This window comes from Sciurus vulgaris (assembly GCF_902686455.1).
Source record: "Sciurus vulgaris genome assembly, chromosome: 16".
In the NCBI taxonomy this organism is placed as follows: domain Eukaryota; kingdom Metazoa; phylum Chordata; class Mammalia; order Rodentia; family Sciuridae; genus Sciurus; species Sciurus vulgaris.
In genome coordinates this window covers 43,577,804-43,605,721 of record NC_136477.1, presented here as the reverse complement: position 1 = coordinate 43,605,721, position 27,918 = coordinate 43,577,804, and the positions used below count along the sequence as shown (strand labels likewise).

At 40.1% G+C, this 27,918-nt stretch overlaps 1 protein-coding gene across 1 annotated transcript in view; it reads right to left on the bottom strand.

The window, feature by feature from the left end:
• The window catches only part of EFHB (EF-hand domain family member B), a 49,910-nt gene extending 31,032 nt beyond the window's left edge, over positions 1–18,878 (bottom strand). Inside the window, exons 1-5 of the mRNA XM_079115144.1 lie at positions 17,867–18,878; positions 6,469–6,531; positions 5,362–5,505; positions 4,156–4,336; positions 1,502–1,612 (exon numbers count right to left, since the gene is read on the bottom strand). Of these exons, the coding sequence (XP_078971270.1) occupies positions 1,502–1,612; positions 4,156–4,336; positions 5,362–5,505; positions 6,469–6,531; positions 17,867–18,766 (1,399 nt within the window). The 5' untranslated portion in view covers positions 18,767–18,878. The remainder of the gene's footprint in view (positions 1–1,501; positions 1,613–4,155; positions 4,337–5,361; positions 5,506–6,468; positions 6,532–17,866) is intronic.
• Positions 18,879–27,918: the final 9,040 nt, after the last annotated feature.

Here is a 27,918-nt window from a genome sequence, read left to right as displayed (position 1 = left end):
TGAAGATCACTTATTTCTATATAGTTTGCATTTATGAAAGAAATATCTATCACTTTAGTAATCATTAAAATTGTTATTATAAAGATGTTATAGATCTACTTCTATTGCTATTGAATAGTGTCCCTGACTTATTTTAAGTAAAATAAAATAAAATACATATAACTAATTCCCCCAAAGTAGAGAGTATTATCCCATTTATCTCAAAATAGATCACTCAATGGATGGGTTTAGAAAAGTGTTCAATTATCAACTGTAGTTATCTTTGGCTAATGGGATTTCAAGATTACATTTGCTTTTTCCTCACTTTTAAATATTTAAATTCTCTACAATTATTGTGTATTTGTATAATAAAAAGTAAATGTACTTTCCTTATGAAAAAAAATAAGGACAGTGTTTATAAAATCAAACTCTTAACTTTCAAGAGGCTAATAAAACTTCCATAAAAATCAGCAACTGAACCAGGTGTAGTAGTGTATTCCTGTAGTTCCATCAACTCAGGAGGTTGAGGAAGGAGAATTACAAGTTCAGAGCCAGCCTGGGCAAATTAGTGAAAGAGACCATCTCAAAATAAAAAAGGATTGGGAATATAGCCCAGTGGCAAAGTGCCCTGGGTCCATTCAATCCCATTTCAGTCCTGTTATGGCCCATTAGAAATCTATCCTAAATATTAAAATCCTACTGTAATTTTCCTCAGACTGTTAAAATGCTAATAAGATGTCTCATTATAGAGGTCTGAAGTAGAAAGCTCACAAGTTCAAGGACAGCCTCAACCATTTATTGAGACCCTGCCCCGAAATACAAAATAAACACTGGGGATGTAGCTTGGTGGTAGAGCACTCCTAGGTTCAATTCCCAGTACTTGAAGGAAAAAAAAAAAGATATCCCATTATAGGTTGTGTATATGTGTGTATGTATGTATGTCCTAATGCACTTTTACACTGACATAATTCTTTTTAAAACAAGACATTATATTAGATTGTATAGTAGATGCTAAGTTTTTTTCAAAACAGGAATCAAACATTTTCACAAGAGAGGGAGGGAGGAAAGGAAGGAAAAGAAAAAGGGAGGAAGGAGGGACAGGGAAGCAGAAAGGGCAGAGATATAGAGAGGAGTCAAGGGCATGAGAAGGAATATGGTGTCCAAGTGGGTAGGAACAATGGCCATTTGAATGGGAGGTGGAGACTATCTCAGGACTAGGAACACATTAAGGAGTGCAGGAAACCAGCAGAGATTAGCTATGAAAGCAGAGACTGGCAGCTACGAACAAAACTTTGAGAGAAAACACAGGAAAGCAGTATAGTGCTGGAGTTAATGGAGGAGAGAAAATATTGAAATAAATAACAAAGCAGGAGCAGAGAGAAAATAATTTTTAAAAAGTACTGTTCACTGATTACCTGTTATTTGTCAGACATTTAACTTTATAAACATTATCTCCTTTATTCATCGTCACAAACCTGAGGGTCTCCTGTCCTCAGGCCATTTTGCATTGGAGGAGACTTACCCACATAGTAATCATTGTGAGAAACAATATACAAATCATGTCCTTCTTCTCCTTCTTTAAATACTTCTTCAAAGGTTTTTGGTGGATTCACTACATCTCTAGCAGAGAGTTCTGAAGGAAGAATCAATGAAATCAGTTTAAAGGTGTTTTTTCATCTATTTCTAATATAACAAGTGACAAATGAGGTATATGCTGGTGCATAAGCTACTTAGACATCCTGAGAGATCACAAAATAAAATGAAGATTTATCAACAAAGGCAAGACAATCTAGGTGTCGTTGTGCTAGAGAACCCACTTGACTTAGCTTACTCCCTAGAATTCTGAAGAGTATGAGAACCCTATATCAGTTAATCATTTAGGTTATCCTGAGCCATGTTCCCAGGCCGGTTAAATTCCTGATTCTAAGACTCTCTATACAATTTTGACTTTAGTTTATTCCCAACTTCTTAAAATGATCTCAGCAAATCTGAGTTACAAATTAGAAACCCTGATGATCTGTGCGATAGCTGTAGTATGTATATTGACAGCTGGAGACTGAAGCATACACCCCAAGTCTGCTTCAGCCTGAAACTATACAAAATGGATCCAGAGGTGCCAGGGAAATCACTGACATCATATAGAAATTCCCTTTCCTACTGGTTCCAAATCTAGATAAGATATTTAGGAGTTGGGACTGTGGCTTCATGGTAGAGCACTTGCCTAGCATGTGTGAGGCACTGGGTTCGATCCTCAGCACCACATAAAAATAAATAAAATAAAGGCATTCTGTCCATCTACAACTACAAAAAAAAAAAAAATGTTTAATAGCTGCTTTACTGTGACTGGTCATTCCCAGTTTTATGTGACATGAATTATTTTGTTTTCATTATTTTGTGCAATGATTTTTAAATGTAACTTCATTTTTACCATTTCATTCTTCCCTTTCAACCTAACAACATAAATGAAGTTGTTTCCTTTCTTTTGGTTTTTCTGCCAAGAATTAAGATCTGAAAACTCATAGTTAAGGATATTGTAAGGTGATCTCACTCAAAATAATCCTATAAAGCAGTACTTCTTTTGATATATGAATCATTACATCAATTAATACATATATACACAGTGTTTTTGAAACATAGTTTTATATATTTAAATTAGGTACACCAAGAAAGTATTTTCCATATTAAATGAACTATTCCTAGATAGCAGTTGTTATATAATTACTGTAATGCCATATCTACTAACTGTTCACATAAGTAGAATTTTGAAATCCTATTAAAAAGAAAAAGAGAAGATATTTTATCTGTTCTAAAATTCGTTTCAAACTTTAATAGAGTTTAACTTTAGATCTGATGCAATAAATTACAAGTTCAGATATTGCATTCAAAAGCACAGTTTCTTTCTAGTGTGGATTTTACCACCTTAAGGAAAATAATATAATTGGACTTTTGGTGAACAAAGATAAGATTGCTGAAGCACAGCCAAATGGGTACAGAAAGACAAAGAGAAACTGAATTTCTCTTGTAGTATAAAAATGGAATTTTAAAAAAAGAGGTGGAATTAGAGGTTTTCTGGTAAGATCCCATTGGTTGCTAAAATATATAGACTCTTTTTTATCTACATATTTTCAGCAGCCAATGGGCACCATTCAGAAGAAGGGGGCAAGAGATCAGAGGAGGATTGTAGGAAGGAAATCTGAGAAAGGCATTTAAGAAAAAGGGGGAAAAAAAAAAAAAAGGTCACCCAGTAAAGTGGCAAGAAGCAGTGCCCTTTAGAAAGAAGTGCCTGTGACCAATTCCAATAGAAGTTGGTATTTGTTGGAAAATACGCTTTACTTCCTCTCAAAATTAGAGTGAAAGTTGACTATATACTCTGTCCTATGTTTGGTTAACGTGCTGGTAAGTCATGAGTCTGCACAAATGGAGTACAGTATGCAGCACTCACCAAACTTATTTGTTTCATGAAACCGTTTCATAGATTGTTAAGAGTCATGATCGTATCAGAGGCATTAGTGGAAATAAAATATGCAAATGGATGTCCAGGGAGAAGACTGCAGCCCTTACAGCTGGTGCTAACTTTTTTCTTTTTCTTTTTCTTTCCTTACATGATATAGATTTATCTAGGAAAGCAGATACACATTCAAGGGGAATGTTTGGGCTATCTCAAGGGAAAAACTTCTTTGGGGGTAAAATAAGAAATACACATTCAGAGGAGAATGTGGGCCATCCTGAGAGTGAGCAGCTCTTGGGATAAAGCAAGGGATACACATTCTAGAGAGAATGTGGGTCCTCTTGAGGAAGAGACAGCAACCTGTTGGTCTGGCATAATAATATTTACAGAGGGACAGTAGTTAGCGGCTGGACTGGAGGAGGAGTCAGGGTGAAGTTATACACCTTCCTGGTGCTGTAGAATGCCAACTTTTCTCAGCCTCTTTCCCATTATTATATCATATCTACTATGCTCACTATATCTCCACTTCAAAACCTGAATCTTTACCACCTTGGCACACACATATAAACTCTAAGGATTTAGGTTCAGAGGGTAACTTTCTCACTACGATCTCATCTTTCATTCTTGAATAATCATTTACATTATTACTAACACCATACCAGTTTTATAGTTAATCCAATTTCCAAGACTTATTTTACCACCCCCTCTCAATCCTTATGTTTTACTACCTCTGATGATTGCTGTCCCAAATGTCGTATTGATTATATCCAGTCCTTCAGGCAATCCTGGTTTTTGATCATGAGATTTTCCTAAGGGTGCACGTTGGTTGCTAAAATATATAGACTCTTTTTTATCTTTCATTTTCTGCTGAAATGTGGTAATAGGCTGTGGGTTTATCAATGAGCTTGCCTAAAGAAATAATACAACACAGAGGTGTATCAACAAATCTGATTCAAAGGAGTTAAAAGATTTCAATGGGACTAAAAGGCTTATGAAGGGAATTCCCAGGTTATTTGACTCATATACTCAAATAGGAAAGACAAGCACAAGAACTTTGTGATTTCCACAAGTTCTCTCCAGGTGTATATATCTAGTCTACCCATTCAATCAATAGCAGATAACATTCTGATCATCTCCCCTCAACATCTGTATAAGCCCTCTGTAAACATCTCCAGGCAATAGTCGCCAAGACTGTCCTCTTCATTCTCTAACAAAGCCTGATGGCATTTTTCTTTACCAGGAGAAAATGGAGTGCAATTTGCCTTTTATCATCTGAGGGGAAAATAAACAGCTGTGGCTTGAACCATTGATTTCTTCACACTCTTGGCTGCTGCTTGGATGTTTTTCATTGCCTGACAATGCTTCTAGAGGACAGAGTGAGAAGAGGTCATAAAAATGCAGCTGGAAAGGAGATTGAAATCCTCCTTTGCACATTTTCACTTTGGGTGATTAACAATGTATAGGCCGTCGTGGGGCGGGGGGGGGTCTCTCTTGAAATTGTCCTTCTCCCCTTCCCTCTGGTGTTTCCACCCCTCCTGAATCCTTTGGCTGAAGTGAAGCCCAAACTTGATGTTAACTGCTAGACCATTCCTCAGATTCACAGAAAGCAGAAGGCCTTTGTAACAGCTTCCTTAGTAACTGGACTCAGGACGTAGCAAACCATTTTGACTCTCTGGAGAAGACACACACCAATGAAGAAGAACCCACCAAGTGGGCAGCCCACTACCTCCTTCCCTTTCCATAAACACCCTTTGCCCCTGAGTCTAGGAAAATAGGGCTTTAAGGAGCTATCCCCTCTATTTTCTTCAGGTTCAGCCTTGAATTAACCCAATTTCTTCCTATCAACACTTGTCTCTGGAATACAAGTACTCAAGCAGTGGGTAGCCCAGATGTTTGATTCTGGTAGTAAAAGGGAAAAAAAGAAAAGAAGTTACCGTTACTGTAATTTTAGATCTTATTCCATGTGTCAAATGAGGTGCAATTGGGGGATCATTTGCTCTACCATAAAATACTCTTTCTGCTCCAGGGGGTGGGTATCTGTAGTTGAAAAACTTTTTCGCCTCAGGTGGAGTAATCAGCTACAAAGCACAAGAAAATGGAATTATTAGGCACAATTTAAAAAATATTAACAGAATTCATCTACACCACTCAATGAACACTCTAAATTCCATGAAGAAGTACATGGGAAACTACAGCCCAAACAATGAAATTTCCCCTAAAATTTATTTATTTATTTATTTGTTTATGGAAATGGCATATTTTAAAAGTTATATTTAGAAAACAGAAACTATCCTGGTTAGAAATTATACCATTATTCCTATTGAAATAAATGGACTCTCGTGGTTTTTATAAAGTTAAAAAATATAAACTTGCAATTTCCACTTTGTTGGGCAAAATCAAGAGAAGGTCTCAAAATAAAGTAAAGCTTTCAAATTGACCACATTAAATTTATACAACTTTCATAAGGAATGTTGAGAATTGTCTAACTCTTAATGTTACCAGAGTCCAAGGCCAGAGGCCCAACTCTGGGGGGTCCCAACAAACCAGTCCCTTTGTCCAAAAGGGAAAAGGAATGGTAAAAGCAGGAAAGGACTTTCAATCGGTATAACTGATTAAAGACAAGGGGCACCAGTATTTGCAGCCCTGTCCTCAGGTGTACTGACAGAGAGCTCCCAGACTACATAGATAAGGGGGGCCAGAGATATGCACAGGCAAGCAGTCTTGATCAAACTGTGGTCTGATTGGTCATTATCTCAGATAGTCAGGCAGGGTCTTGTCAGTTGTGATATGAAAGTTGCTGTTACCTGAAAGGTGATTTTGACTCATCACAGATGTGTATCAATCAGACCTGTTCCTGGAATCCAGAGTGACTGACTCAGCAAAGAAGACAGATGTAAAATAGAGACAGAAATGCCAAGGATTTTTACATATGCAGGTCCAGGTGAAAAGTTCTGAGCAAAGGCCACCTCTAAATACTTGTTACATTAATATTCATTTGCAAAGTAAAAATAGACACAAAAAGACAAATGCAAAGTGCTCACCCTAGGAAGTTTTTCAGTCAAAGAGGTTGCAACTCTGTATCCAACTGGAATCACTTTCCCTGCCTAAGGGGGGCGGTGTGGAGACAAAAATTGATAACTTGTCAGCATGGAAGAAAATATTTTGAAGAAAAGCAATTATTTCAAAGTTAGTCTTTGCTACAAAGTTACTTAAAACCCAGGAAAAGCAACTCTTATCACTCATCTGGAGGGATACTCAACCACGATGATTCTAAAAAAACAGATCGTACTAAAATAACCTTATCTTCCATTAGTTATCCTATGTATTTCCTAATCATTTCTCCACAACTTATCATCCCTGGAAGCCTAAGTTCTCCTTCTTTTGTAAAAGCAGTATGTAAGACCCTAAGTCTAACCACTTCTCTCAAATTCACTTATTTTTTGTGAACGCAGGTGCATGCAAATATTAATAAAATGGTGTGCCTTATTTACTGATAATTTGTCTTTTGCTAGTTTGATTCATAAGCCCCAAGTTAATCAACCAAAGAGGGTAAATGGAAAGATTTTCCTCTCCAACAATTCAATAAAAACATAGTCTCATAAGACTAAAGAACATGGAGACACCCAGGTAGCTACTATCGAATAAGAGGGGGGGGGGGGGGGGGGAGAGAGAGAGGAGAGAGAGAGAGAGAGAAAAGGAGGATGGATTGATGGATGGATAGATAAACCCATGACCTGATGGATCATTTTACTCACCCTTGGTCTGCTTTCTATCAACTATTTAACAATGGTAATTCTACATTTTCACCATTGCAAGTATTTTATCTATAATATAATATAAAGCTGCTCCTCTGCTACATTCATTTCTCCACCTCCTAACAACCTAGCTTGTCAGTCTGTGAACATCCTAGCTAGCTATTGGTTCATCAGTCAGCTTGCAAGTATCCTTCTCCATTGTTGGTCCCTTGTTAGCCCCGGATTTCCACTGCTTAAGACTGGCTCCCCCGCCATTTTCTCTCTCTCTTCCTCCTCCTCGCTTTCATGCTCTCTCCTCCTGGCTTTCACTCTGTCTCTTGTGCTCCTCTCTCTCTCTCTCTTTTCCTCTCATTTTCTCTCTTATCCTGCAGGGAGACACTCTGCCTGTTCCTTAATAAACTCTCTTATGTGAGTTCCCGCGTCTGGAGTGGTTTCTGGGTTCTTACACTATTAGCCAGTGTAGAATTGTCCACATGCAAGGTGCTTTGATTGTAAATCAGAAATTGTGATTAGGTTTCTATGCTTTGTGCCTTTTGACTGGGGACACAAAAATGTCATATATGTCTGTGTTTACTTGTCAGTGTCTTAATATGTTTGACAAGTCTCTCCATCCCTGCCTAAATCATAGATCTGATTTTATATTCCAATCTTCTGTTGGTATTTTCCTTTTTTTTTTTTTTTAAACTGAGGATTGAACTCAGAGGTACTTTACCACAGAGCCACATCCCCAGCCCTTTTTATTTTTTACTTTGGGACAGGGAGCTCTGAGCTAGGTCCTCCACAGCCACCAAATATGCATAGCATTTAGCTGCTATGTTGCTTTTGTTTCCTTTAGTCTTAAAGTTCTTAATCTTTCCCTGTCTTTTGTGACCTTGACCTTCTTGGAAGAGTAGAGGCCAGTTATTTTGTGAAATAACTGTCCCTCAATTTGGCTTTGACTAATGTATTCTTATGATTAGATTCAAGTTATACATGTTTGGAAGAGACAGCACAGAAAGTTTTATGTTCTATCAGGGAGTATATACTCTCAATTTGAACCATTAATGTTAGTGTTCATTTTGGTCTGCTAGACTTCTCCATCATAAAAGTTTCTCTATAACTGATAATTATTCTGGATAAATATCCAGTTCCTAACTTTCACCTAGTGATTTACTATCTACTGATGATTCCTGTGTGTGTGTGTGTGTGTGTGTATGTGTGTGTGTGTGTGTGTGTGTGTGTGTGTGTGCATGCACGTGCCTGTACTGGGAGCTAAACCCAGGGTCTTATGCAGGCTGGGTGTGTGTTCTACCACTGGACTACACCCCAGACCCCTCTACTGAAGAATCTTTATTTGTCCACTTTTTTTTATTGTTGTACACTATGTGGGATTCATTGTAATGTATTTGTACATGCACACAACATACTAATATAATTTAGCCAATATTTCCCCAGTATTTCCCCCTTTCTTGCCCTCCTCCCTGTCCCTGGTCCCTGTCCTCTACTCTAATGATCTCGCTTGAATTTTCATGAGATCCCTGCTGCCCTGACCCCACACCTTTCTTTTCCTCTTTCTTCTCTAGCTTCCACATGAGAGAAAATATACAAGCCTTGACCTTGTGAGTCTGGTTGATTTCACTTAACATAATGTTCTCAAGTTCCATCCATTTTCCTGCAAATGACATAATTTCATTTTTCATTATGGCTGAATAAAACTCCATTGTGTAGATATATGTTCTTTATTCATTCATCCATTTATGGACACCTAGGCTGGTTCCATAGTCTGGCTATTGTGAATTGTACTACTATGAACACAGGTATTCATGGATCACTATACTATCAAGATGTTAATTTTTCTGGATAAATACTGAGGATGGTATAGCTGCATCATATGGTGGTTCCATACCTAGCATTTTGAGTAACCACCATACCTATTTCCATAGTGACTGTACTAATTTACTATCCCACCAACACCATAAATGAGTTCCTTTTTCTTCACATCCTTTCCAGCATTTATTATTATTTGTATTCTTAATGATTGCCATTCTGTTATGAGGCAAAATCTCAGAGTAGTTTTTTGTTTTGTTTTGTTTTGTTTTGTTTTTGCGGTGCTGGGGATTGAACCCAGGGCTTGTGCTTGAGAGGTAAGCACTCAGTCAACTGAGCTATATCCCCGGCCCCTCAGAGGAGTTTTGATTTGCATTTCCTTTGCTAATGGTGTCGAATATTTTTTTTTTAACATATTTGTTGGTCATTTGTATTTCTTTTGAGAAATGTCTGTTTGATTCATTTGCCCATTTATTAATTGGGTTGTTTGTTTTTTGGTGTTGAATTTTACGAGTACTTTATATATTTTAAATGTTAATCTTCTGTCAGAAGCATAGCTAGCAAAGATTTCTCTCTCATTTCTGTAGGTTTTGTCTTCACATTCCGAGTTGTTTCATTTGCTGTGCAGAAACTCTTTAATTTGATGCTATTCCATTTATTAACTCTTGGCATTATTCCTGAGCTTTAGGAGTCCTACTTGACAAAGTTGTTGCCCATGCCTATATGCTGAAGTATTGACCCTACATTTTCTTCTAGGAGTTGCATGGTTTTTGTTTCAAACCTAGGTCTTTGATCCATTCTGAGTTGATTTTTGTGCAGGGCAAGAGATAAGGGCCTAGTTTCATTTTTCTACATATGGACAACCAGTTTTCCCAGCATCATTTGTTTAAAAGAGTATCTTTTTCTCCAATGTATGTTTTTGGCACCTTTGCCTAGTCTAGTGATGATTCTTATTTGAATCATATTATTATGATGGCTGCCAAATGGTGACTTTATAATTCCAACATACTTTCTATGTTTACCAGTTAGCATTATACTACAAGGGAGAATTCTCTTCTTGCTGTTCATTCATTCATGTATTTATAACAGTATGGGCTCATGGATTTCTATTTTATTCAATGGCAACTTTATTCAGTGTTCAAAGTATACCATTTTGGACCAGCAGGAGTTCCTTCAAGCTGGTTTAATATCTACATCACTCTTTGAGATTTTTCTTACTTTTTGGTTCACAAAGGTGTTCCACATTCATACTGTATATACTGAACCAGCCCTAGAGTCAAATATTCCTCCAAAGATCATTTATTTATTTATTTATTACTAGGGATAGAACCCAGGGGCATCCCCAGCCCTTTTTTATTTTGAAACAGGGTCTCCAAAAGTTGTGTAGGGCCTTGCTGAGTTGTCAAAACTGGCTTCAGACTTGGGATCCTGCTACCTCAGCCTCCAAAGGTATCAGAATCAGAGGTGTGGGCCACCATGCCTGACTCCTGATTCTTTATAAGAGAATTGTATTTATAAATCAAAAGATAAGACTAGGTGTAACAGCACACACCTATAGTCCCAACTACATGGGATGCAGAGGCAAAAGGATTGTTCCAGTGCACAAGTTCAAGGCAAGCCTCGGCAGCATAGGGGGAGCCTCCATGGAAACAAGCAAACACACAACAACTATAGAGATCAAGATATGGCTTTTTATATGCTCATTGCCACCACATTGCTTCTGGGTCCTCTAAGAGGATAGAATCAAGAAATGTGTGTATGTACTCATACTCCCACATGCCTGCATCTATATTAATTCTGTAGCATTCTGTGTAGTTAAATGTTTGTAGATGGAGTCCAGAAACATAGATCTGGTACAGAAATAGATGTAGATAAATCATGAGTTTGTACCAATATAGACAATTAAAATCAACAAAACAGGATTCATTCTATTCTTCTCCTTTCTATACTAGTAATGCTTTTCTCCATTAGTGAGAAATGTTGCACCTGTGATTCTATATTACTTATCTTCTCAGGTTTTCTGTCACAAAACTCCCAACTGTACCAACCACCTGCTCTCTCAAGTCTCTAACCACATCCCGTGCCACCTGGCTTGGCAAGTTCCTCACTCAGGCCCCAATGTTACAGTTTTCAGTGCCCAAAGATCCTTCTTATTCCTCGCACAATTGGTTCCCCAGATGCAGGTCAACTCAGAAAGGTGGATACAAGCTTACCTTCAGCTGCTGAAAACCCACAGAACCATAATCATCATGCCACACTCCATTCCACAAATTTAGTGCAGGCTGGCATAACTGTCCAATCTCTGGGATTTTGTTTGTTTGTTGTTTTCTTTACTCTTTTTTACTATTTTTATTAGAACTTTGTGGTTATACATAATAGTTGGGTTCATCCTAACAAACCCATACATGCATGAAAATCAATCTCCCTTTTTCCCTCCTGTCCTCCCCACCTCTGCCCTTCTCCTTCCTCTATTCCTATCTCTGTTTTAACCATAGAGATTCCCAATTCTGAATATTTCAGAGAGTTAGGAGTGATGGTATGGATTCCTTTCTGCCCAGAAGACAGCACACATGATGCAAACGAAACCACCCACTTCCCAAAATTCTGCAGAAAATGGATTTGCAAATTCAGACACAAAAATTTTTGCACCTTTTTCTTCAGTATCAGGGCTTGTGTTACCACGAAGGTCTCACAAATTTTTAAGATTTACTTATTTATACCCTTTCTTAAAACAGTTATCAAGTGCTTTTAGTTCAGAATAGGGAAAAATAAGGCACCCCTTTGCATGACATGTACCACATTACAAAATAATGTCAGCTGAGAATAGTGGTAAGATTTTTGGAGTACACTTCAAGAAGAAGAAAGATTCTGATAAAAGAAGAAGACGATGACGAAGGAGGAGGAGGAGTCTTTTCAACCAGGCACAGTGGCACACACCTGTAACCCCAGCTACTCAGTATGTTAAGGCAATAGGATCACAAGTTTGAGGCCAGCCTAGACAATTTTAATGAGACCCTGTCCAAAATAGAATAAAAAGGACTGGGGATGTAACTCAGCATTAGAGCACTTCCCTAACATGTGCAAAGCCCTGGGTTCAATCCCTTAGAACCACACACACAAAAAAATTAAGTTTCAAAAATTAAATAATTTGCCTACTGGACTCAAATCTCTAAATTCTAAGTTCCTTGAAAACAGGTACTATGTAATTTTCCATCTATGCAGCTCCACTGGATAGCATACTGTCCAATTTTTTTTTTTTTTTTTTTTTTTTTTTGCGGTGCTGGGGATCAAACCCAGGGCCCTGTGCTTGCAAAGCAAGCACTTTACCAACTGAGCTATCTCCCCAGCCCCCCTGTCCAATTATTATACATAATATAGTAAATTTTTTTTTCCTGCAGTGCTGGGGATTGAACCCAGGTGCACTTCACCACTGAGCTACATCCCCAGCCTTTTTTTAATTTTTATTTTGAGACACAGTCTCACTAAGTTGCTGAGGCTGGCTTCAAACTTGAGATCCTCCTGCCTCAATCACTAATATTACAGGTGTGTGCCACCACACCCACAAAATACTATGACTTTTAAAAAAAATTTAGATGTTGATGAACCTTTATTTTATTTATTTATTTATACTTGGTGCTAAGAATTGAACCCAGGGCCTCACACATGCCAGGCAAGTGCTCTACCACTGAGCCACAACTCCAGCACCCAAATACTATGATTTTTAAAAAGCCTTCCTTTGGACATTTCCTTCCTTCTTCCTCTTTCTACTCCATGGCCAATATAATTATCAATGCATTTTGTACAGTTCACTTGCTTTGTTTTAATAACCCAGGGTGTTTGCAATAGTCAGTGCACGGATGGATATTAAGGGACATTCTTAGGATATCATAGGAAAATTCTCATCATAGAGATTTTATATCTGCTAGAGTAACTTACAAGATCCACATGGCCTTTCAAGGGCTACTGAGCTCCACACAGAGAAGGCATCCTCTTTTTTTTTCTTTTCTTTTTCATTACTGGTGTAACAAGGGTTCACCAAATGCTTTAAATATAAACCTTGCTCTTTAACCACTGGTGGCTCATTTCAAAACTGACATGTTTCTCTCTCACTCTTTTTTTTTTTTTTTTCCCTTCCTCCTCTCTCTTTGCCCCTCCAAAATCAAAGGGGAAGCAAGATTAAGCTTCTTCTTGCACTAGGCTGGGTTTATTGTGTTCTTTGGATCACTGAACACAGAAATAAAGAAATCCAAACTTGGGAGCTGGTACCAGTATATCTAAGAAACGGCTCTCGAGGCTACCATCTGGATATGAATTGTATTTCCTAATAGGCACACCCAGAGCCTGTCTCTTATATTCCCCTTTTAAAAATCTTCTGTTCCTCCTGGCAGTTAGAATTGCAGCCTTTGAGACCTTAGTCCACTGATTTTCTCATTTGCTAGCAAATCAATACAACTTCTTTTTCCTTTTTCTCAAAACTTTGTACTCATTATTAGATTGGCATCAGGGATAAGAAGTGAGTTTTCATTATCATTGGGCATTGAACCCAGCACTCCATCAATGAGTTGCATCCTTAGTTCCTTTTAAAGTTCTATTTTGAGACATGGTCTCAATAAAATTGCTGAGTCTGACTTTGAACTTGTGATCCTCCTGCCATGGCATCCTGAGTAGCTGGGATTACGGGTGTGTGCCACCCCGCCTAGCTGAGAAGACTTCTTTTGACCAGAAGCTTTCTGGTTTTGGAAAATCCAAAACTCTTTCCTCAGGCCACTATTTCTTGGAAACTCTTCTCCACTGCACTGATTCTATACCAATGATTATCTTCCTAGAAAGACCTCCCACACTCAAAGCATTCACTCTTCCACTGAACTATATCTATATCCCCAGTCCCTATTTTTGTTTTATATTGTACATAAATATTTTAATATTTAAAAATTATTTAGGGACTGAGGGTGTGACTTAGTGGTAGAATGTATGCTTAGCATGTACAAAGCCCTGGGCTCAATCCCAGGACCCCCCCAAAAAATATTATTAGAAAAGCTTTTTTTCCTCTTGCCTGTGATTCTACTTCCATTCCCTCTGCTTATCTAGAATCTGGTTCCACCCATTTTCTCCTAATCTCAAAACTCCATTACTGATTCACTAAATAAATAAAAAAGGATTTCTAAACTGCATTCTTTACACCCTTCTCTTTACTATCACACTTTTTAAGGAAAAAAAAAAAATTCACAGTAGTTTTCTCCAGTTCTAAGATTTGAATTTGCTCTTCGGTATATTGCAATTGAAATTTTCCCTCTATTATACCATTCAATAATGCTGATTTCCTTACCAAAATTAATCTTCATTCTATTTGCCATACGAGAGATGTTTTAACACTGCTAGTCACTCTCTCTTTGACACTCTCTTCCCTGTCCGGCCACATTTAGAAAGGAAGGTGTGACAAGTGGGAGGAAGCAGAGGTTTTAGAATTGCCTGTGTTGGAAACCAGAAACTGGAGTCCGTATGTCTATAAAATAAGAGCAGAAGCCAACCAACTACAGAGCCTGTCCAGAAACAGGAAGCAGACATGGTTGAGTAAAAAGACAGCATGGCTAGGGAAATCCAGTGAGGAAACCAGAAAGCAAAGTGGGTCAAAGACAAAAAAGTACCCCGACTCCCAAGGGGAACAAAAGTCCGCAGACCCAGACAAAATTCTGTAGAAGACCCAGGACCTCCTTAGCAGGGCTACAGTCCTAAATCTCAGTGTGGGAATCTTTCATTCCCAGAGTGCCTTCAAGATGCTTCTTCGCTGGGCGCGGTGGTGCACGCCTGTAATCCCAGTGACTCCGGAGGCTGAGGCAGCAGGATTGCAAGTTCAAAGCCTCAGCAATGATGAGGTGCTAAGCAAATCAGTGAGACTCTGTCTCTAAATAAAATACAAAATAGGGCTCAGTGATAAAGTGCCCCTGAGTTCAATCCCCAGTACCAAAAAAAAAAAAAAAAAAGGATGCTTCCTTAATGGCACTTCAATACCTTCAATTCCTTTATGTTCCTCAATTCCACTTTTAGACCTGCCTCTTCTCTGTTATCTCTCCCCATTTGATCACCCAGCTCTCCTTTTGCTTACCAAAATAAATTTCCTGCCAGGTGGGATGGCACATGCCTATAATCCTAGTTATTCAGGAGGTTGAGGCAAGGGGAACACAAGTTTGAAGCCACACTCAGAAACTCAGCAAGGTCCTGAGTAACTTGGTGAGACTCTGTCTCAAAATAAAAAATAAAGCTATACAAATTCAATGCAATTCCAATTAAAATCCCAATGACGTACCTTACAGAAATAGAGCAAGCAATTATGAAATTCATCTGGAAGAATAAGAAACCCAGAATAGCTAAAGCAATCCTTAGCAGGAAGAGTGAAATAGGGGGTATTGCAATACCAGATCTTCAACTCTACTACAAAGCAATAGTAACAAAAACGGCATGGTATTGGTACCAAAATACAAAGGTAGATCAATGGTACAGAATAGAGGACACGGACACAAACCCAAATAAATACAATTTTCTCATACTAGACAAAGGGGCCAAAAATATGCAATGGAGAAAAGATAGCCTCTTCAACAAATGGTGCTGGGAGAATTGGAAATCCATATGTAACAGAATGAAACTAAACCCATATCTCTCACCATGCACGAAACTAAACTCAAAATGGATTAAGGACCTCGGAATCAGACCAGAGACCCTGCAGATTATAGAAGAAAAAGTAGGTCCAAATCTTCACCTTGTTGGTCTAGGACCAGACTTCCTTAACAGGACTCCCATAGCACAAGAAATAAAAGCTAGAATCAACCACTGGGATAGATTCAAACTAAAAAGCTTTCTCTCAGCAAAGGAAACTATCAGCAATGCGAAGAAAGAGCCTACAGAGTGGGAGAATATCTTTGCCAATCATACTTCAGATAGAGCACTAATCTCCAGAATCTATAAAGAACTCAAAAAACTCTACTCCAAGAATTCAAATAATCCAGTCAACAAATGGGCTAAGGAAATGAATAGACACTTCACAGAAGAAGATCTACAAGCAATCAACAAACATATGGAAAAATGTTCAACATCTCTAGTAATAAGAGAAATGCAAATCAAAACCACCCTAAGATTCCACCTCACCCCAATTAGAATGGCGATTATCAAGAATACGAGCAACAACAGGTGTTGGCGAGGATGTGGGGAGAAAGGTACACTCATACACTGCTGGTGGGGCTGCAAATTAGTGCAGCCACTCTGGAAAGCAGTGTGGAGATTCCTTAGAAAACTTGGAATGGACCCTCCTTTTGACCCAGCTATCCCACTCCTTGGCCTATACCCAAAGGACTTAAAATCTGCATACTACAGAGATACAGCCACATCAATGTTCATAGCTGCTCAATTCACAATAGCCAGACTGTGGAACCAACCTAGATGCCCTTCAATTGATGAGTGGATAAAGAAACTGTGGCATATATATACAATGGAATATTACTCAGCCATAAAGAATGATAAAATGATGGCATTTGCAGGCAAATGGATGAAATTGGAGAATATCATGCTAAGTGAGATAAGCCAATCTCAAAAAGCCAAAGGACGAATGATATTGCTAATAAGTGGAGGATGACACATAATGGGGGGGAGGGAAGGGTTAGTGTTAGGGTTAGAGTTAGGGTTAGGGAGGGGGGCAAGTATGGAGGAAGGAAGTAGTGTATAGAGGGTAAAGAGGGGTGGGAGGGGTGGGGGGAAGGGAAAAAATAACAGAATGAATCAAACAACATTACTCTATGTAAATTTATGATTACACAAATGGTATGCCTTTACGCCATGTACAAACAGAGAAACAACATGTATCCCATTTGTTTACAATAAATAAATAAATAAAAAATAAAAAGGACTGGGGACGTAGCTCAGTGGTTAAGCACCCCTGGTGAGGTGGATGTGGTGATGAACGCCTATAATCCCTGCCACTTGAGAAGCTGAGGTAGGAAGATCGCAAGTTCCAGGTCAGCCTCAGCAATTTGATGAGATCTTGTCTTACAAAATAAAAAGGATTGGGGATGTAGCTCAGTGGCGTAGCACCCTGGTTCAATCTCTACTGCCAAAAAAAAGGCCCAAGTACCACAACTCCTTTACTGATTTCACTAAATAAAGATTTCTAAACTGCATTCTTTACTCCCTTCCCTGTACTTCCTTAAAAAAAAAAAAAAAAAAAAAATTCACAGTAAGTTTCTCCAATTCTAAGATCTCCTCCAAACAGAATTTTAAAATCTTTTTATTGAGCTCTATGCCTAAGAATACATTTCTATGAAGGAAGAATCATAATTTCTGCTATTCATTTAGACACCTATATGTTCATTTAGTGATCTGTCTCCATTACTGGAGTGAGCCTAGAACAAGAGGACAGAGAGCCCATACTTTTTATATTGCCTTGTTTGTGCCCAGTACAATGACCACTATAACTCTTTGCTGAAAAAATAAATAACTCAGAGAGTAAATAATGAATGGGAAAAAGAAAAGCATTCTTTTTTTCATTCATAATATGAGTATTAAGACACATGTGTCTCAAAGTGTGAGAGAGTTTGAGAAAATGAAGATTGGGGAATGAAAAGAAGGTCAAATTAGAAAAAAGGAAGAAATCAAAAAAGATCAATTGTGTGTACAGAAAAAGCTGACGCCTAGGAAGGGAGGCAGAGAATCAGGGGAAATCAGGCAAAGTAACATCTGCAAGGAGTTCAGTGGGATAAGGAACATTAGAAATCTTTGTGATTTGTTTTCCAAAGCCCCAACAAGTCTCACCACTTTATCATCTCAATAAAGGTATGGTTATACACAGGTCCTAGGAAAGTACTAGGAAAGGAAAAAATAATAATAAACTTACACTTGGCCAGCAAGGCATCCGATCAAAAAATTTCCCAGAGTATATGGGTCTGATGTGATCTGGAGGTTCCACTCCTGGTTCAATGTTTCTAGTCTCCTTCTTCTCTTCAGGTTGTTGGATAAACTGGTTCTGGGGAGGTTCTATCACCAAACCCATCTGGGGCTCTAAATTCTTAGTTTCATCTGGCTCCTCTGTTTGGGGAAGCCCAATGTCCACCTCCACAGGGGCCTCCATCTGTACGCTCGGCTTCAGCACAACACAGGTAGACTCGTTATCCTGTTCCTGTCTGGCTACCATACCTAAAGCAGGCTGTTTTTCCACTACGGTCTCTATCCCTTCGGAGCCTCTAGCCACAGGACCTCTCTGGCTCCCTACAGGCTGTGAACTTGAACACACCATGCCCAAGGGAGGCTGCATTGTCCTTCCATAGGGATATCTTGCTGGAAAACACTCATTTTCTAACCCCACTCTTACTGGTAACACCCACGGACAAGGTTTTCCCAGTGAGGCAGAGACCCTGTTGACTCCTAAATTACCTCTCTCCATGGGGTTCCTAGAGATGGTTTGACTTCCTAATCCCATCTCAAGCCCCTTACCCACTGGTAATGCCATCCTCTCCTTATATTTATTAATTAAGGGGTTCTTCCTCCATAGGGAATCTTCTTTTCCTAATCCTGTTTGAAGCCCCAACTCCACAGAAGGCTTTGTTCCCGGAAAGATCCTCCTGTCTCCTAAATCATCCTTTCCTTCTTGGGAGAATCTGACCTCCAGGTTCGCGGGAGATTTCCCCCCAGACGCCCTCATTTCTCTACAGGCACTCAGCTCTGAGGGGAAAGCAGTGCCTGGATCTAGGGAAGTTTCCAATACTTTGGGGGTCCCCACTCTCACGAAAGAGCACATCCTCACTCACACGCTCTGCCCACGGCTTCCCGCCTGCTTTTAAACACTTCGGGGGTTCTTAAAACCTAGCGGAGTTCACCTGGGGGGAAAAAAGAGACGGAGTCTGTTTACCTTGTTACCTGGGAAACAGACGGCGCGGGGCGGGGCTTAGCGCGCAATTCCCTGGGCAGGTCTCCCTCCCAGCTCTCATTCTCCCGCCCCTTCTCCCTGTCCTCCCTTTCTTTCTCTGGGCCCTGTTTCTTTCTTTACTGGATTTGGAAGGCAAGAAAACTTGAGTGATGTGACTTTGGGCACTAGAGCAAATGTACACTAACGTCCCTTTGGTTTTCAAAGCAACATGGTCTTTTTAAGATGATTTCAGCCATTGCCTTCTTCCTGGGCATTGACCCCTTAATTTTCCTGATGATTTGGGAACAAATAACTTTCTGGGGGTGGCCACTGGTTTTGGATCCTTCCTTGCCCAAGTACCTCCACACAAGAGCCTCACTGCATAGTAGGCAAGAGCTCTGGCACTGAGCTACATCCCCAGACTTAAGGAACTACTTCAAACTCTGGAGTGTTATTATATTTGACAACTGTGGTCTTTAAGTACACTTAAACTTTAATAACTAAGCTTCAAGTCATATTTAAACTGAATATATTAAAATTTGAAATAGGGGGCTGGAAGTGTAATTCAATAGTAGCCTGCTCAAGGCCCTGGGTTTGATCCCCAGCACCCAAAAAAAAAAAAAAAAAAAAAAAAAAGTTTGAGATGTTACACAACAAAACAGATTGTATTTTTTTAAATATTGTGGCAAACTCAAACTTTTTTGTTTTTAAGTATGGAATTTTCTTTAAATTGGGGTTACTTTTTTTCAGGTTTTAATGCAAGTGTATTTGGTGAATATTTGTTGTGTTCTACATATATGGGGCTATAAAACACCTAGCATGGAATTTGAACAGAATTTATAGGATTCCAGTCTGCAAGAAAACCTTGTAAAATCCAAAATTTAAAAAAAAAAATGTGAATAGGGGATATTATTTCACTTTTTCTTGCCGGGTTGGGGGCGGTGGCATTACCAGGGATTGAACTCAGGGGCACTCAACCACTGAGTCACATCCCCAGCCCTATTCTGAATTTATTTAGAGACAGGGTCTCACTGAGTTGCTTAACCCTTGCTTTTGCTGAGGCTGGTTTTGAGCTCACAATCCTCCTGCCTCAGCCTGCTGAGCCTCTGGGATTACAGGCATGCACCACTGTGCCCAGCTCTATTTCACATTTAAAAAACTGCTAATTGTAACTTTATAGATCATTAATATAAATGTCTTCCCCTACCCCCAGATCTTTAAATGACTTAATAGTGTGTAAATCAAGGTATGTTTGTACAAGGGCTCATCTAATTCATTCATTCTAGAAATAAGTATTGAGTCCCAATTTTGCCAGTATTGGAAATACAATGGAACATTAGCCAATCCCTATCTCATGGAACTTACATTCTAGTAGGAATGGATAACCATCAAGTAAATCCATAAACAAAATCATTTCATTTCAGGTAGTGATAGTTGTTTTGAAGAAAACAGGATGCTTTGATATGGAGGAAAGCACTTCAGAATTTGAGCAGGGGCCTGAACAATGTCTTCCAAAGACATGGACTTTATTTTCCCCCCAGTACTGGGGAATAAACTCAGTTCTTCAAGCATGCCTGGCAAGCACTCTATAACCTACTTACATCCTCCTCCCCTTTTTAATTTTATTTTGAGACCGGGTCTTCCTAAATTGTCCAGGCGAACCTTGAACTGAGGATCTTCCTGCATCAGTCTGTCAAGTAGTTTACATTATAGGTGTTTGAAACTATGCCCAGGTCAGACTTTTTACTTATTTGTTTTTTTTGGTACTGATGATTGAACCCAGAGCCACAAGCTAAGTAAGCACATGCTCTACCACTGAACTACACCTCAAGCCTCACACACAAGCATTTTAAACATGACCAGCTCAAGTTTCCACAGCCTTTTTCTCACTGTCTTAACACCATGCCTATGTTAGAACTACCAGTTGGTTTGTCCCCAGAACAAAAATTTAAATCGTCTCAATTAAATGTAAAGGACCAAGTGCAGTAACACACACCTGTAATCCCAGTGACTTGGGAAGCTGAGGCAGGAGGATCACAAGTTCAAGGCCATCTCAGCAACTTTGAGAGGCCCTAAGCAACCTAGTAAGACCGCATCAAAATTTTTTAAAAATGTTGCAGGGTGTGGGGCAGATGCTGGGGATGTAGCGCAGTGGTAAAGCACACCTGGGTTCCATCCCCAGTAGCAAAGACAAAAAAGTAAATGTAAAGGTGGGGGATGTAAATCAGTGGTAGAGCATCTGCCTAGCATGCCTGAGACCCTGGATTTAGTCCTCATCCCTGCAACAACGAAAGTAAATATAAAAGACAGGATCAGCTACTCTGGTAGCTGAGGCAGAAGGATTGCAAGTTTGATCCCAACCTGACCTCAAAGTCAACCTTGACTCTGTCTCTAGATAAAAAATAAAAAGAGTTGGGGATGTAGCTCAATGGTAGATCACCTGCCTAGCATGCAGAAGGCCCTGGGTGCAATCCTTCGTAGTACAAATTAAAAAAAAAAAAAAAAATGAAAGAAAAAGAAAATGAATATAAGTATTCATTACCATCTATACAAACATTTGTTTTTCAGGTACACAAGGGAGGAAAGATTTCCTCTGAAGAAAAGGTAGAAGATATGCAGTGCTATGCAGAGTAAGAAAAGTAGAAATTTGTGATTTAGTGCTTGGAGATTTGAAGGTGATAAGAGACAGTGTTCAAATATTTATGACTTGATTTAAGTCCATCCACTGTGTAGCTTGCTTAACAAATTCTATCAACTATCAGAGCCCACATTTGACACTAAATGTATACAATTATCAGTCCCCCTCAGTTATCTCAGGTTAGGAAAAAGAATACACAGGTATATTGTGAGTGGCCACAACAGCCAAGCCTCTTACTGTGGCATTTAAATTTCTCCAAAATTACCAGTAGATAGGGAACATGGTAAGTAGACTTGAGGCCCTCGGTTCAATCCCTAGGATCACCAATCAATCAATAAAATAAAACTACTGCTAGATCTTTAGATGTGCTAAGTCACTGTGTTGGCAACCTCCAAACATAACTAAAGTGTAAAATAATGTAGAATGTATTTTATTTATTTACCAGGGATTGAACCCAGGGGCTTAACCACTAAGCCAGTTCCCCAGCACTTTGTATCTTTTTATTTTGAAACAGGGTCTCACTAAGTTGCTTAGGGTCTTCTAAATTGCTGAGGCTGGCTTCTAACTTGCGATCCTCCTGCTCAGCCTCTTGAGTCACTGGGATAATAGGCATGTGCCACTGTATTTGGTTTGGAATGTATTTATGAAGGAAGTGAATTAAAAGACAAAATCGGTAGACATAAATGAACAAGGAAGTAATATTTTAGAATGATCAGATAGGGAGTTTCTAGCAATTCATAAATTTCAGCATCTGACATTATGAGGCTTTCTGAAGTCAGATATTCATCATTCTAAATGCAATTAAGTTCACAAATACTTTAGAGGTCACTAATATATCAACCAGAGTTCTGTGAGGAACTGAAATGATGGTCCTGTTTCTTAAAACAGGTCCTGTTACTTTATAATCCTAAAGAAATAAAAGGCTAACTATAAAATAAGGCAGATTTTAGAAGAATTATAGACAGTAAAACTCTTCCATAGTGGGAAACTACAGAAATAAGATAATTAAATCCAATACAAGTACACTTAAATTCTGTCTAGAGGAACTGATATTCTGGCCAAAGTGAGTCCAGCCATGATGGGCAGTAATGATGTTTCAGGTAGAGAACAAAATGATCAAAGATGCCAAGATGGGAACACACAGACAATATTCAGGGCACACAGGATAGGTACTGGTGGTTAGAGGACAAAGCAACAGTTTGGGGAGAGGGAAGCTACATAAATAGAATAGTTAGCAAGTAATGAGATACCTAGGAAAGTGACTGACTTAAGCATAAAGCATGGCTTGTTGGGCTGGGGATATAGTTCAGTTGGTAGAGTGCTTGCCTTGCAAGCAGAAGGCCCAGGGTTCAATCCACAGTACCACACACACACACACACACACACACACACACACAAAAAAAAAAAAGGGAAAGAAAGAATGGTTTGTGGGCTGGGGTTGTGGCTCAGTGGTAGAGCACTTACCTAGCATGTCTGAAGCCCTGGGTTTGAAAATAAAGGTATTGTGTCCAACTACAACTAAAAAATATATATTTTAAAAAAGAACGGATTGAAGAGGCAGGAATATGCATTAATTTCAGTTTATATGAGTATTATTCATGGCCCACACATTGGGATTAGACCTCAAATTCGGGGACTAGAGAATTTTTAGTGATAAGAATGGATGATGGTTAGTGATAAGAATGGATGATGGTTTACGACTGTTACAAGGAAGAGTTACAATTTCAAGTATGGGTGACTGGGAAGCAGTTAATGTCAAGTCACTAAGCAGAAGCAGGTGTGAAGTAGAATAGGTTTGGTTTGGGACATGCTATTGACCTGACAAAACTGATGTGACATAACCTATTTCCTGATTCTTCCTGGGACTGTCCATAAGCTATTACCATGACTAGTATATCACATTGGAATAATCCCTTGTGGACAGAGTGCCACAGATACCAACCACATGTGACACATTCTGTTCTGGTGACTGGAGAGTTGATTTTTGAGACTGTTGAAAGGTTCAGATCCTCTTGATTGCACAACAGTTGAATGAGCACCCACAGGATACCTTAGCTTTCAATAACATTTATGCCCTCACAAACATGGTTACAAATTATGATCTGCAGACTGAAAAGTAGTCTTTATTCTGAGGGAAAAATCAATTTAACATTCTTCTATCAAATTGCTTTTTTAGGAGTTAGGTTGTCAAACACCCCACCAGAGACTGACTATGATGTGGAAGTCAGCCGAAGAAGTCTGTCTGAAGTCGGTCTGCTGTTGAAAGTAAGGAACATCTTGGGTTGTCTTTCACTAGAATCCTGTTTAAGAATTCACGTTCTGGAGCCAGCCCGCAGGTTGGAATCCTGCTTCATCACAAACAAGCAGTGATCTTGGACAAGTTACTCAATCTCCTCTACCTGAAATTCTTTTACCTGTAAAGCAGGCACGCCTCATTCATTAATTCCACAACCATGACGGAGGTTTCCCGGTTTCCAGGTACGGTGCTAAACATGGGTTTACAGCGGAGAGGACCACTCTTGGAGTTAACATCCTAATGCAGGGAGACAGGCGACGATCTTGTTTCCGAATGAAGGGCTCGCAGTGTCAAAAATCAAACGGGATGATTCTTGTAAAGCTTTTAGTACAGTTAACTCTCAAATGGAAACTGGATAAAAGCCAGCTATTGGTTTAGGATTCGCCCCTTCCTACTCCCTACCAAAAATAAGTGAACTCTCAAAAACAACAACAAAAAAGTAGTTACTATTTTCCGGATCACCGTTTCTACAGATCGCTTTTGGGATAGGGAGGGTCCTATTCTCCCCGGGCACAATTCACGGCTCTTTCCCAGACCCACTGATCCCCGGGAACATATCGGGGAAGGAACCTTTCCTGCCAGTTAAGATCCTCCAAAAAAGCCCCTCTGCTGAGTTGCCAGGGCTGACATGTTATGAGGTGGGGTGTGGGGGTCTGTGAGCGAATATTCAGAGCGCGTATCGCCGCCCCACAAAGGCTGAGCGCAACAAACACACAGGCTTTGGGTCTTCCCCCAAAGCAGGACAGCGAGGGAGCTTCCGCACCCTGCCGCCGGGACCCGAGCCCAGTGATCCCCGCCCAGATAACAATGGCGCTGGCGAAGGCGGAGACGCGCGCCGGGGTGGCGGAGGAGGAGGCGGAGGGAGGTCACGGATCTCTCCCGGGCCGCTCCAGGGCGTCACGTGACAGACACCCCACCCGACCCCGCCCCCAAGCCCGGGCAGGGCGGGATCGGAAAGGGCGGTGGTGCGGGCGGCCTGGCGACGACGGAAGTGACGAAGGGGCGTATCTCGCTGCGTGTAGCGACGTGGCGGCGGGGTCGGTGCCGGGCGGCGGAAGTGACTCCAGCGCCAGGACCTGAGTGTTTGTGTTTTGGTTTGTGAAGGAGCCGGCGGCCGGCCTGAGGGGAGGAGACGGAGGCGGGAGGAGGAGGAAGAATTAATCGGAACTCGACCGCCGGCGGTGGCGGCGGCGGAGGAGGAGAAAGGAAGGAGGAAGGCGGAGCGGAGAGAGGCGGAGACGGAGCCCGACAGGGGCGGCACCACGGCTCCAGCTCCTCACCGTCCAGTGTAAGGGGAGCGGCTCGAGGAGGAGACGCCGCGGCAGCCACAGCCTTATTCGTCCTTCGGGCCACGCCTGGGCCTTACCACGAGGAAGTTGCGGCCCCGCGTGGCGCGGTCTCAGGTAACCAAGCCGCCTCTCCCCGTGCACAGAGCGGCCCCGGACACCAGGTTATCCGCGGTCCCCAGCCTGTCCGCGGCCCTGAGCGCTCTGAGCTTCCCGCCCCCTTCTCCCTCTCGCGCACCATCCCTCTGAACCGGAGAGCTATTGAGCCTGGCGTCTTGTCCTGCCAGCTCTGGTGACTCATCTCTCAAGGAGCTCCAGAGACCGGGATTTGGGGACTAGCTCAGGGAGCGACGGGTGTCACCCTCTTCCCTTCTCAAGATGGCGCCGTGGAAAGAGTCCTGGAGGCCGCGGTTCCGCCTGGCCCCTGCCCTGGCAGTCCCGAGGGTCGAAGTGAAAAGCTAGGTCGGGGGAGGATAGAAAGACGGCCAAAGGGCCTGTCGCATGTCGCTTGCGCCAGCAGACCGGGTTTGGCTCTCAGCTACTCAGGTGGTCCCCATACAGGATCCGGGGCCTACAGCAGGTGTGGATTTGGGGAGCTCCGCCTACCTGCGACTTCCAAAGACTGGTGATGGAATCGGTGGGAGGCTCGTCAAAATAAGCTGGCCAAAGACTTTTATCACATCTATGGGAGGTGGTGAACCGCGGCTTTAAGGAAATTCAAGATAATTAGGACGCTGAACTTCATCAGCGGGCAGAGACCATGAAACTTGCTCTCTGGAAGCAGGTTACCCCCCTGAGACTTCCACACCTTTGAAACTCTGAACGTCATAGTTCACATACTTAGTTTTTGTCTCGCTGAAGTGGAATCAGCTTGCCTTTTATGTAACCAATAAGAAAAAACTACCTATGTGTACCCCTGGGAATACTCAGGACTGTCCAGAATCTTTATTCTTAACGTAAAATGGAAGTAATTTGAATTTGCAGGGTTGTTGTAAGCGAAGTACATAGAACAGTGCCTGGCACAGATTTAATGCCCAGTAAAACATTTGACCAGAGAACACCTAAAAGGATTTTTTTTTTATAGAATGCGAGCTGGTTTTTAACGATTTAAAATGCATATTATGCAAAATCCTTTTGCAGAACAAAAGTTTCAGTAGTAAGTATAAGTGATTTGATTGAATGCACGTAATTCTGTGTGTGTGTCAATGGTGCTGGGAATTGAACCTAAGGCCTCCTGCATGCTAGCAGGCACTCCATGGAGTTAACCACAGCCCTTGCATGTAATTTTTAACCTTAATGTTATGGTAACTGTATATTTATAATTAGATTTAGTCTATTTTCTGCTTGAGATCCTAAGGAGTAATTGTGATTTGGTAGCATTTTACTTTAAAAAGCAAAGCTAAATGAGAATCTTGTTAGGTTTTTCTGTGGAAATCTGTTATTTTTCCTGAAATTTTGGGAGTACCATAGAAATTTGGAACATGTCCTTGATAAGTTATTTACTGTTTTGTAGATAAAATTTGGAAGTGGTTTAAAATGATAATATGTGTATCTGAAAATTGGTACATTTTCAGTTTTCATGAGAATCTATTGATATGTGAGCATCGTTTCATCAAAGGGCTACTTGTAATTGCCAGTTTCATCTACTGCTGTGTAGTAGGCAGTGTATTAGAAGTTATTTACATATATTGTCTCTAATTCTCACAGTAGCCTTACAAGTTGGGCATTATGGAAATTGAGACTTGAAAATTTGAAGAAATAAAAATTGGTATAGCCAAGAATAGACACCCCTATCTGTTATGTTTTTGAGGGTGAAGTGAGTTGGTAGTTTTATTTATATCCTGTTGGTTGGGAGCAACTTAAACATCATATCACTTCATCTGTAAATATGTCAGGATATATTGATTAGACGAGTACTCTTCAGAGCTAGCATTTGAATAAAGAAGGGTGATTTTATTGTCTTAAGAACCGAGGTTTCATGAATATTTTAATGATGAATTCATATTATTAAGGTTATTTCTTGTATAAACTTATTTTGTGGGGAAGGCAAATTTATTAGGTAACTAAATGAAATATAGCAAGGTTTTCAGGGAGGGAATCATTAAATAAATATATTTTATTAGTAAGAATATAATTGTATATTTTTTAATAGACTGGGGATTGAACCCAGGGGTGCTGAATCCCTGAGCTATATTCCCAGCCCATTTTTATGTTGAGACAGGAGGGTCTTGAGGCTGGCTGTGAACTTGTGATCCTCCTGTCTTAGCCTCCCAAATCTCTGGGAGCCGCTGGCCTTGTGCCACCACACCCAGCTATAATTAGATTTTCATTAAAGGTGGGAGTGAACTATTGATTTGTGGGTAAACTAAAAGAGACTACTTCAAATATCCACTAATTCCTTTAAGATTGAAAATTAGTGTTATTAGATAAACATAGAATCTGCCATTCAGGCTAGTTTTTTTCCAAATGTATTGCTCTATAGGAAATACTAGCACATATTATTAACCTCAAAATGTGAAAAATACATGGTTAGTTTTAGTAAGTCAGTTACTACTAATCCTACCAGATAGAGAACAACTGTTAGCATTTCTTTGGTGTACTTGAACAAATGTGGAAACAAGTTTTAAGTGTTATCAACTGGGCACACAAACCTGGGAGCTTTAAAATATTTGTTGCCCTAAAATTATCATTAATTAAATTAAGCCATTTAACAGAGACCTTCCAATACTAAATTCTAAGTTGTGTTTCAGAAGCTTTCCATTTGTTATCTTTTCTCCAAATAATTTTAACCCATGTAGTCTGGCTTCAGAAACTGAACTCTTGA